The sequence below is a fragment of the Grammomys surdaster genome, unplaced genomic scaffold (genome assembly GCF_004785775.1).
Source record: "Grammomys surdaster isolate TR1022 unplaced genomic scaffold, NIH_TR_1.0 166, whole genome shotgun sequence".
NCBI classification, from domain to species: Eukaryota; Metazoa; Chordata; class Mammalia; order Rodentia; family Muridae; genus Grammomys; species Grammomys surdaster.
The window spans coordinates 6,616,601-6,628,887 of NW_021604614.1; the positions used below are offsets into that span (position 1 = coordinate 6,616,601).

The 12,287-nt window shown below is 46.9% G+C and overlaps 1 protein-coding gene across 1 annotated transcript in view; it reads right to left on the reverse strand.

Annotated features, from left to right (window-relative positions):
• LOC114619990 (S-adenosyl-L-methionine-dependent tRNA 4-demethylwyosine synthase) overlaps nt 1-10,873 on the reverse strand; it is a 75,596-nt gene extending 64,723 nt beyond the window's left edge. The window contains exons 1-5 of the mRNA XM_028765944.1: nt 10,768-10,873; nt 9,205-9,335; nt 6,218-6,340; nt 1,592-1,693; nt 543-737 (exon numbers count right to left, since the gene is read on the reverse strand). Coding sequence (XP_028621777.1) covers nt 543-737; nt 1,592-1,693; nt 6,218-6,340; nt 9,205-9,335; nt 10,768-10,771 — 555 coding nt within the window. The 5' untranslated portion in view covers nt 10,772-10,873. The remainder of the gene's footprint in view (nt 1-542; nt 738-1,591; nt 1,694-6,217; nt 6,341-9,204; nt 9,336-10,767) is intronic.
• Between the last annotated feature and the right edge of the window lie 1,414 nt (nt 10,874-12,287).

Below are 12,287 nucleotides of genomic sequence, written 5' to 3' on the forward strand. Positions count from 1 at the left end.
GCCTAGAATCCCCCAGTGAGGGGCTGGGGGCGTGGCTCAGTGGTAGAGCCCCTGCCTAGAATCCCCCAGTGAGGGGCTGGGGGCGTGGCCCAGTGGTAGAGCTCCTGCCTAGAATCCCCCAGTGAGGGGCTGGGGGCGTGGCTCAGCAGCAGTGTACTTGTTTAGCATGTTCAGGCCCTAGGTTCCATCACCAGCACCATGAAGAAACAACATTAAATGTAATAATTTATTATATTGGGGCTGAAAAGATGGCTCTGCAGTACATGCAATTTCCAGCACTCACATACATGGCAGATCACAAGTCTGAAATTCTGGTTCCATGATACCCTGCACCTTCTTCTGACCTCCGCAGAGACCAGGCACACAAGTGTTGCACAGATAACCATGTAGGCAAAACACACATACACATGAAATAAAAATTAAGAAATAACAAAAGTAAAGTTCACAGGTTAGTTCTCACACATAATGTTTGTGAGACCTTGTCTGTCTGTCACTCTTTTGGTTAAGGAAGGACCTAGTCCTATAACTCACCACATACCCACCTTGTTGAAGTGGCTCTGGTACGCAGAGTCTCCCAGGCCAAACACCGCATATCGCAGTCCCTTCAGGTAAGTTTTGCCAAAGCGGAAGTCATTAGCTGCATCCTCTAACCACTTGCAGAACCACTCTGCACTCTCTGTAGGGCGGCCGTCTGTGTATGTAGCAACCAGGAAGGCGCAGATGTTTTTACCAGTGATCTGAATAAGGCAGTGTTGATGTCAGAAGGATATCAGAAGTAAGCCCGGTCACAGGGATATTCAAGGCAAGGGTGGAGAGATGGCTCAGTGATTCAGAACATCTGCTGCTCTTACCAAGAGCCCAGGTTCTATTCCCAGAACCCACACAGGGGATCAGAATCCCCAGTTCCAGGGGATTCAACAAAGCCCTCTTCTGGCCTCCATGGGCACCAGGCGTGCGCATGGAGCACTTATACACAAGCAGGCAAATGCTGATAGTCAAGAAAATAAAGACATATTGTGTAAGTGAAGTCCATCTTTTGAATGCAGGCGTTGGAGCAGAGCCCAGTGGTATACCAGGAATCCCAGAACCTCAGGAGGTAGAGGCAACAGCTGTGAGCCTGAGGTCAAGCCAGGGCCACAGGGCAGGATCCTGACTCAAACAACAGACAAATAAAAGTTCCTGAGTCATAGTAGAAAGGCTTCCAGCTGAAATGGTTCAGCATCCATTTTTTTTTTAATTATTCTGGAGATTCTGTCCTCCCCACAGGACAGGTAGTCAACTAAATTTGAATTTTAAATCTTTATTTGAATTGTAAGTATGTGTGTTTGTGTGTGTGTATGTGTGTGCATGTGAGTGTGTGAGCATGCACATGAGTGCAAGTGCCCAAGGAGACCAGAAGAGGGCACCGCAATCCCCAGAGCTGGAATTATGAGCAGCTGTGAGCCATCCATGTGGGTGCTGGGAACTGAACCTGCCTCCTCTGCCACAGGAGCTTTTAACTAATGTGTCATCTCTACAGCCCCAATTTTGGGAGTTTTAATTGAATAATAATAATAAATAATAATAATAATAATAAAAACCATTTACCAACCTCTCCTATCAGATTGTCATCTGGATCATATTCCTTCAAATTAATAATGGCCACAGGCAGGTTCAGAGAGGTGACAGCTTTGGCAAGAAGCGCTGCAAATCCCTAGAAAGAGAGAAAAGGTAATACACTCTCAAGTGTGCCAAATAAGGAAAGCACGGCTGTTGTCTGCTCCCGCTGGCAGGGAGCAGGGCGCCCCTTGTGGTGGGTGCTTCCTCAGCGGCTTCATCTTGGGTATCATCATTGTCAACAGGGGACCCCTCTCCTCTGCTGAGGCGGAGTCATGGTCCCACTCTATGATCCTGTGCCCAGGACTAAACCCACACTGGTTTTGGAGCTCTGCCCCAGTAGGAATAGAAAAATTGTGCTGAGAATGGAAACAGAGAAGCTGGGGATTGGAGAGATGGCTCAGAGGTTAGGAGCACTGGCTGCTCTTCCAGAGGTCCTGAGTTCAATTCCCAGCAACCACATGGTGGCTCACAGCCATCTGTAATGAGATCCGATGCCCTCTTCTGGTGTGTCTGAAGACAACAGACTCACATATATGAAATAAATAAATAAATAAATAAATAAATAAATAAATATGATTTATTTTAAAAAAAAAAAGGAACTAGAGAAGCTGGGGGCTGGAGAGACAGCTCAGTGCACAGAGGAAGGCAACTTGGCCCCATGCTCGATGACCTAGGTTGGATTCCTGGGGCTTACATGGTAGAAAGATAAAACCAACTCCCACAAGTAGTTCTCTGACCGCCATACACATGTATGTGTACACGCACACACACACAATGAATAAATATAATAAAAGATTTATTTATTTTTTATTATTTTATCTTTTTATGCTAGACTGGGGAAATACTTCAATGGGTAAAGTGCTTTTAACACAGACATGAGGATCTGACGTCAGAACCCTCAGATCTACATAAAGCCAGACACAGCAGCACACACTGGAATTCCAGTGCTCCTACAAGACGGGGCATGGAGACAGGAGAATCCCCAGAAGCTGGTAGGCTAACTAGCCTGGGGTCCACAGCCTTAAACAACAGAGTCCCAGTCTCAAACAGAGTGGAAAATGAGGACAAACACCCAAGTATGTCTTCTGACCTTGACTTGTGCACTCTGGAATGCAGACTCACACTTAACACGCACAAAAACAATATAAAAAATGTTTAAATTTTAAAAAGAAAAAGAAGCTGAAACCAGGCAAGATGGTTATGTACTTTTTTTTTTTTTTTTTTTTTTGGTTTTTCGAGACAGGGTTTCTCTGTATAGCCCTGGCTGTCCTGGAACTCACTCTGTAGACCAGGCTGGCCTCGAACTCAGAAATCCACCTGCCTCTGCCTCCCAAGTGCTGGGATTAAAGGCGTGCACCACCACCGCCCGGCTTGGTTATGTACTTTTAATCCCAGAATCCAGGAGTCAGAGACAGGTGGCTCCCTGGGTCTCACAGACCAGCCAGCCTAGCCTGTTTGGAGAATCCCACACCAGCAAAAGACCCTGTATCAGAAACACAAGATAGATAGTATCTGAAGAACAATATCCCAACCTTGGATGTAGTAGGGGGGTTCTGCAAACATCAGGGCTGGCAGAGTGTCAATCTAAGCAAGACACGAAGGCAATTCAATTGAACATGATTCAGTAGCCAGTCCCAGCTCAAAGTACTTGAGCCTGATCCTGGGCAGTTTATTCCAGGCATATTTCAGCACAGCACAATTTTGGAAAAAGCTTTCCTGATGATATTTAACTCAGTCCTGTGTGTACAACAAAGCTTACAACAGGATTACATTGAACCTCTTTTCAAAGCACACGTGACCTCTTCCCTAAAGATGGGTTCTATTGACTGAGAAAAAATGCTCAAGGTAAGAGGCTAGGGAGGAAAAGTCTGAGATAAATGGAATGGGGGGGTGGGGGGTGCTGGGAGCAGGGGTGTCAGGTGTGGCCTGGCCCTACAGATAGACAGCACAGAGCACATGAGGCTATTAACTACATGGAAAGCAGGTTAAACATCTCTTCCTTTGAAGAGACAATGGTGTGCTCCTGCTTTCCCAAGTGCTGAGCTATGAGCACAGGGACCCTGTGCCATCTACAACGGTACACGGCTGCCACATGCCCATGTGCTAGAATACACACATGTGCTAGGGTATGCACATGCACACAAACACAGCTGGGTGGCAGGAAATGAGAAGCTGGTTGACAGACAGGAAGAGGCCCTGGAGTTGAGGTCTTGTCTGACGGCCCAGGGAAGCTCTGGTATAAAAACTACAGCAAAGAGAGAAGGCAGGAGACAGAAAACCAAGTAATTATACCGCATGGAGATACACAGATGTCAGAGACCAGGAGGCAGTTACCCTCTCCCATGTAACGTTCCTGTCAGCTCTCCCAAAGCACATGACCAAATGCTTATCAAATTTCCAGGCAGGTTGACACTCAAGAAAAACACCCCTGTCTTTGCTACTTGGCGGTCCCAGGACTTGGCCTCTACAACTCCTAACTGTTAGCTATGACCACTTCACTGACTGGGCACTCACCATGCCAGCCTCACTTTTGGGCAACATTACACAGAAGGAAACAAAACGGACAAAGCTCTGGTCCTGAAGATGCTCCTCCAAAAGTCAATGAGCATCATGGAAGAAAAGAGAGAGGAGAGGTACAGGCCGGGGCAAGGACAGCAGGCGAGGTTATTATCCAGAGAACGTCAGCACAGGGTGTGTGTAAAAATGTAAGTAGTTGACCCTTGTTACTCAGCCCAAAGTTCCTAAACCCCTTGAATTCACTATCTGGCCAGTGACATGACTCACCAGAGAGCCCTTAGATGACTTCAGGACAAAAGCTGGCAGCCAGGAAAAGCAACCATGTGACTAGAATTTAATCACCAATGGCCAACGATTAACAGGAGTTACTACATGATTAATATGTAAGATAAAGCCTCAGAGTCACTCAGCAAAGGTCATTCTCCACTATACAGAGTCAGCCTGGAATAAAGGAAAGCTGGTCTGAAACAAACTATTATAAGGCTCTGAATGAGGCCAGTGTCACGCACGGCTCAGTGGGTGAGTTAAGGCTCTTGCCACCAAGCATGACGACCTGAGTTTGATCCCTAAGACCCACATAGAAAAAAGAGAGCCAACTCCATCCAGCAGGCTGTCCTCTGAGCTCCATGTTGAGTGCAGTGGTGTGCGGTGCACATACACACATTTGGGATAACTTAAATAACTCACAAGAATGCAAGTGGCCAGAGCCGTACTCCTGCTGGCATGAGCCGCATTACTCCTGTGACTCTCTCTGAGGAGTCCGTGCCCTCGCTGTTACTTTCTTGCCCTCTTCCTAAGCAACTGCTTTCCCTCAACCCTCGTGCTTAAAATCTACATAAAAGTGTTTGTGAATAAACTCCAATTCTGCCCCCATTGACAAAGTAATAATGACAGGCTGGAGAGATGGCTCAGCAGTTAAGAGCAGTCTGTTCTTCCAGAGGACCTAGGTTCAAATCCCAACATCCATGGAGGTTCATATCCTTGTCCAGCTCCAATCCCAGGGGATCTGACCCCTTCTTCTGGCCCCCAAGGGCACCAGGCATGCAACAGACATGCAGGCAAAACATCCACCACATAAATTTTTCTAACGTTAAAGTAACAATTACAAGACCAGCGACACGGCTCAGTGAGTAAAGCTCAACTGCCAAGCCTGATGCCCTGAGCTTAAGCCTCCCCTACCCGGCCCCCACACACACCCGTCTCCCCTTCCCTCAAGCCACATGGTAGAAGGAGAGAACAGACTCCTGCAATTTCTCCTACACACAGGCTCAAACACACACTAAGAAATAAAACTTTTTAAATCAAATAATGACGATAACAAGTATTATTCCAAACAGGCCACCTGAGACTGTCTTGGACAAAACAGCTATTCTGCACAACGTCCACAGGAGGGCAGGAGAACCCTCTCTAGCAGCACACAAAATAATTTTTCAAGGCAGCCTTACAAAAAGCACTCAACAGTCATGACCCTCATTCCAGGGAAGCAAGCTAGTAACACGTGCATCCAAGAAGAGCCGCCAGGGGAGTCTGGTCCACACACACCCAGTTCGAGTCTACTTTAACATCTACCTTCCCTGCCTCTAACACACTGACTGCACTGACTAGATGTGTGAACTTGCCAGAGACGGAACCCATCCCTGACACCATCACCATCATTCACTTCTCTCTAGTGCCTGGCACATCCAGCCAACAGCTGATAGCCACAGGCACCCCCAAGGCAGCTATAAAAGCAGAAGGAAAAAAAAAAAACAAGCTTGCTTCATTACCAGAGTGCTGGACAATTTCTTCTACCTCGATTGTGAGGTCCTCCATGTAAGATTACAGTGTCATGTCACAATGTTCGATGTGCCTGAAACCCACGTCCTATCACCACAGCAGAATCTGCATCCCCCAGAGGCAGACACGGGCTTCAGGGCCCTTCCAGACCAGAACCCACACACACTGGGCCCAACAGTAGGAAGCCATCCACCATTCCAGAAAGGAATGAAGAGAGAAGGGGGAAGGGACTAGAAGGCTGACAAAGCTAACTGCTAAAGAGGGTTTCCGGAATTTTCTTTAAACACTGGCAAAACAAAGAAGAGGCATGGTGCAGAGTGCTCACCTTGGCGGTGCCTGTCTGGGATCCATAGAAAATCTTCACTCCAGACACGTGTGTCTGCTTCTTCTGAAGGGACAGGGAGCTATCAGGAGCTCCTGGGACACTTTTCTCCTGGGAACGAGTGACCTTCAAGATGAATAACAGAAGAGAATCCATCAAGACTCAACCTCAGACAGAGGCAGGTGGATCTGTGAGTTTGAGACCAGCCTGGTCTACACAGATCCAGGACAGCCAGAGCTACAGAGAAACCTTGTCTCCAATCCCCTAAATGCCCTTGTGTGTGATTCTCTTCATCTTTCTGGGTGTATACCTCAGCTCATCCTCTTAGCCTGAGTCCTCAAAAGGCAAGACCCACTTTGTACAAGCTGTATGACACCCATTCCCTGCAGAGGAAAGCTGCAGCCTCCCCTTGGCATGTCTGGAGGACTGGTTCCAGGATAGACGGACATACACAGCTACAGGACCTTTTTCTTTAGGGAGATGTACACGACGTCTACCCCTCCCTAGAGCACTCTCACAGCAAAACATTCCACCATTCCATCCAAGCCCAACCTGGGCAACCTGAAAGCAGCTGCATCACCTTAAAAATCCTACCCCAGAATGGAGGATGGCTTCCCTAGAGTTACAGAGATGGAGTCCACTGCTCAGGTAACCTCCCACGTTCTACAGACTCTAGCACCTTTAAGACCAAAAGGCCACACGGGATTAGAACAGAATTACATACACCTGGCCAAGAGGAACAAGACTGGGGGAACAACCTGAGTCTCAACTGAGTCACTGGACACCCCTTCTCCTGTGAGGGGCAGTCAACAGTCACCAAGCCTGATCTCCTGTCAGAGCAGCTCTGACAGAGACAGCTGTTATGCTCAGAGGACGACACATGAGTGTGTATTCACACACACGTAGGCCACCACCACCACCACTACCACTGGAAACGACCCCAGTAAACTGACTGGTTCACAAAGTGGGACTTGAATGAAAACATGTCTTCAGTCTGGCATAGTCGTCTCCTGGGGTGAACAGCAACAGTATCTTAGAAAATGTCATACAACAGGTGAGAAGTGAAGTCAGTACATGTTTGGTAAAGACATCTGGTACTCTGTGTGTGTGTGTGTGTGTGTGTGTGTGTGTGTGTGTGTGTGTGTGTGCGCGCGCATGTGTGTGCTCTCGCATATGTGCATGTGAGTAAAGTGATCATCAAGGGTTTAAGAGGGTGTTGGATTCCCTGGAACTAGAGTTACAGGTAGTTGTAAGTCATTGACATGGGCTGTAGGAGCAGAGCCAGGGTCCTCTGCAGGAGCACACATGCCCTTAACTGCTGAGCCATCTCACCACGCCCACAGCCAGCTTTTTATGTGGATTCTGGGAACTGGACTCAGGCTGTCAGGTCTGCATAGCAAGTGCTGTAACCCACCAAACCATCTCCCGGTCCAGTTACCAAATACTTTCTATTCTTTTGACTTAATCCTAAAAACCACGAGGATATGGTGGGCAAACTGTGCATTCCTGTGTTCTGACCTTTCGAGTGTATAAAGGAAAGACTATCCTAATCCCTGAAGGGTGCAAAACAGCTTTATTTTTCTCATATGTTTATTTATCTGTTTATCTATCCATCTACCTCTTTATTTTTAATCTTTTTTTTTTTTTTTTTGGTTTTGGTTTTCTGTTTAATTGAGGCAGGGTCTCACTATATAGCCCTGTATGTCCTAAAACTCACTCTATAGACCAGGCTGACCTCAAACTCACAGAGATCCCTGCCTCTGCTTCCTGAGTCCTGGGATTAAAGGCATGCACTACCACACCTGGGTATTTTTCTCTTTGTAGGTTAAAATTCCATTATAAAACTCTTCTTGATTCTAACTTAGGCCATTATAACATAGTCTTTAAAATCTTAAGGGAAGCCGGGCGGTGGTGGCGCACGCCTTTAATCCCAGCACTTGGGAGGCAGAGGCAGGCAGATTTCTGAGTTCGAGGCCAGCCTGGTCTAGAGTGAGTTCCAGGGCAGCCAGAACTACACAGAGAAACCCTGTCTCGAAAAACCAAAAAAAAAAGAACTCAGGCTGGCGAGATGGTTCAGCAGTTAAGAGCACTGACTGCTCTTCCAGAGGTCCTGAGTTCAATTCCCAGCACCCACATGGTGGCTTACAACCATCTCTAATGGGGTCTGATGCCCTATTCTGGTGTGTCTAAAGACAGCAACAGTGTACTCATATACATAAAATAAATCTTTAAAAAACAAAATAAAAACTCTAAAGGTTCCTTTTTAGCTTTTCTGTGGTTTTATTAAAAGCTTTGAAAATTTTGTCTTTCTTTTGGAAAAAGAAAGATGGAGGCAGGTGCTGGAAAGACAGCTTAAAGTTAAAAGCACTTGTTCTCACTGAGGACCTGAGTTCAGTTCCCAGCTCCCCAGGGGGTTCACAAGCATCTGTAACTCCAATTCCAAAAGACCCAACACCCTCTTTGACCTCCAAGGGCACAGACTTACATGTGGGCAAAAGACTCACACATGTAAAATATTTCTTAGATAAAAACAAAGATGGAAAGGGAGGTGGATCACCCAGTACAGACCCATCAATTGCACACACACACTGAGGACCCAAGTTCAAACCCCACCACCCACATAAAAAGCTAGGTGTGGTGACACATACCTGTAAATCCCAGTGCTGGGGAGACAAAAAAAAAAAAAAAGGAGGTGTGCAGGTTCACTAGCCAGCCACCATGGCCCCATCAGCAAACTCCCGGTTAAACGGGACTCCATCACAAAATTAGATGAGGTGGCAAAGACACAACTCAGCAGTAGAGAGCACACACTCAACTGTTCCCAGTACCCAAACCAGTTACAACCACCTATAACTCCTACTCCAGAAGATCCAACATCCTCTTCTAGCCTCCACAGGCACTGTAGACATACCCACACATGGGCCCCTAATTAAAAATAAAATCTTTTACAGGGAGAGGTTGAGAGAGGAAAAAAAAACTACCCCACTTACCTGCTTCCTGACGATGATCTGGACACAGATCCAAAGGGTAACTCCCAGGGCACAGCCCATGTATATGTAGAACCTGTTCATCCATAGCGACAGCAGAGGCGAGGAGAAGTCCCACACATCCAGAGGAGGACCTGAGTTCAAAACCACACAGATGGAACACAGGCAGCCACACACAAAGATGCCCACTGATGTTTTAAGAATTGTAAGCAAATTGCCAGGCGGTGGTGGTGCACACCTTTAATTCCAGCACTTGGGAGGCAGAGGCAGGCGGATTTCTGAGTTCGAGAGGTCAAGGCTAGCCTGGTCTACAGAGTGAGTTCCAGGACAGCCAGGGCTACACAGAGAAACCCTGTCTCGAAAAAACCAAACCAAAAAAAAGAAGTATAAGCAAACTTCATAGTCGATAATCTAAGAAGAAACGTAGATGGCTGGATCCATGGTTTGGTTGCAACAAAGTGTCATTTTGGAGACCAGGCCACCCTCAAACTTAATGCTCCTGCCTCTGTGTACAAATAGCGCCATGACTGACTCTTCTTGTTGTTGCTGTCCTTGTTATTTGTTTTATGACAGAGAGCCTCTCTATATAGCTATGGCTGTCCTGGAACTCACTAGGAAGACCAGGCTGGCCACCTGCCTCTGCCTTCCAAGTGCTGGGAGTAAAGGCATGTACCACCGTTAAAACACGTCTATTTGTATTACTTGTAGGCATGTATGTGCACAGTGCCACCATTAAAAAGATTCGTTTGTATTACTCTCAGTTACATGGAGGCATGATGAACCTTGGAGGCCAAAGGTAAGCCCCAGTCCTCTGGAAAGGGAGCAAGTGATCTTAACCACTGAGCAATTTCTCCAGGCCACGCTTGACTTGTTTTCAATAGGAGCCTTAAACACAGAAGCTTAAAAGATTTTTTTTTCTAAAGGACTAGAAATCTGAAATGTACTGTTTACAGGTGCTGTTCAATAGACCCAGCAGTCCCAAACCATGTGCATAAGTAGTTACCCACCACCACCACTACCCGCCCCTGAGGTTTAGGCCAGTTTCCATCAAAACGTATCCCTTAGCCTAAGAAAGGGAAAAACCTAGTTAAGAGCAGCATGGTCCTGCCCCCCTGGAGCAACAGCCTCCTACTTATATGTGCGTTCAGTAGGCTGAGGTAGGAGGAACGCCGTTAATTTTTAAGGCTAACCTGCGCTACATCCGAGCTTCAGGCCAGCTTAGACTACATAGCAATTTCCTATTCCGCCAGAGTAGTGAGTTCCAAGGAAGCCTCAGCTACACACTGAACGCCGAACCAGTTGCTACACAAGTTGAGTTCCACACCTGGGCTACATGGTGAGTCCCAAATTTTCCTGAGCTACACAGTGAGTTCTGAGTTAACCTGGGATACAAAATACGGCCCTTTCAAAAGAAAAACAAAAAAGGAAAGAAAACGAAGGAAGAAGGAAAAATAAGATGCAGTAAAAACAAAAAGTAAAACATCAAGCTCAGCAATCTACGGCCCTATGTGCGGAGGGAAGTTGTTTCCTCCTGCCTGTCCGAGACCCTGGCCAGCCCGGCCTCACCCATCCTCCGCGGAGCCCGAGCCCCGCAAGTCGCCAGCAAACGCAGAAAGCGCGGGACTGCGATCAGCAGAGTAGGGTTTACAGAGCCAGGGAAGCAATGCTGCCGGCAGGCCCGCCCGCATTGGCCACAGGAGACAGAGGCGGACCCAGAAGAAGACGACAGAGCTAGCGGAAGCTCCAACCTCCTCTCTGATAGGCTCAAATAGAAAAGAGGCAGGACCAGAGAGAAGCCTGGGATCGTAACCCTGGGAAAGATGCTAGGGCACTTCCTGTACTTCTCGGATTGGCTCCGAGTGGAAAGGGGCGGGCCTGTGGGAAGCTCCGTCTAGAGAGCGAGATGCGAAAGCAAGCATACTTCCGGCTCCACTGGGATTGGCTCAGAAGGGGAAAGGGCGGGACAGAGGACAGTACTATCAAGAAATGAATGACAGCCAGCACGGTGCAGACCGTTAACCTTGCACTCCAGAGGCACAGGCAGACGGATCTCTGGGAGTTCCTAGTCCGAGGACAGCTTAGTCCGCGTAATGAGCTCCATGACATACGTATGCCAGGGCTATAAGAGACCTTGTCTCAATAAATAAATAAATGAAAGAAACGAATTCAGCTTGGTGATATAGGTCTGTAATTTCAGCGCTCTTGAGGCAAAAACAGAATGATCACGAGATTCAGGATAGCTACTATTTAGAGTCTTGCTGTGTAGCTCTGGATGGTCTGTAATTTGCCTATGTAAAACAAAATGGCTTCGAATTTACAAACGCAGTTAGCCTGCCCCTGACTCTCAGGTGCATAGGCCAAGAGAATATATATATATATATATATATATATATATATATATATATATATATACACACATACATATACATACACACACACACACACACAGAGAGAGAGAGAGAGAGTAGCTGTCTTCAGACACACCACAAGAGGGTGTCAGATTTCATCGCAGATGGTTGTGAGCCACCACGTGGTTGCTAGGAATTGAACTCAGGACCGCTGGTAGTACAGTCAGTGTTTTGTTTTGTTTTGTTTTGTTTTAAGGTTTTTCGAGACAGGGTTTCTCTGTGTGGTCCTGGCTGTCCTGGAACTCACTCTGTAGACCAGGCTGACCTCGAACTCAGAAATCCGCCTGCCTCTGCCTCCCAAGTGCTGGGATTAAAGGCGTGCGCCACCACTGCCCGGCACAGTCAGTGTTCTTAACCACTGAGCCATCTCCCCAGCTCCTCCAAGAGAATTTTTAAATGAAAGGGAAAGAAAGGGGGATCTAAAAAGCAAGCAAACAAACAAACAAAACAGACTAAGGACAGCTACGTGCAGTAGCGCATACTTCTAATACCAATATTCGAGACTGAGGCAAAATGAGAATTGGATTACCCATGAGTTAGAGATCAACCTAGGTTATAAAGTGAGACATTGTTTCAAAAAAACAAACCAAAACTACAATGACTACAGTATGCTGTCTAGATGTGTAGTGGGTGGCCTTATTTGTATTTTAACTAAAACAAATCGACTGTAACAGGAAT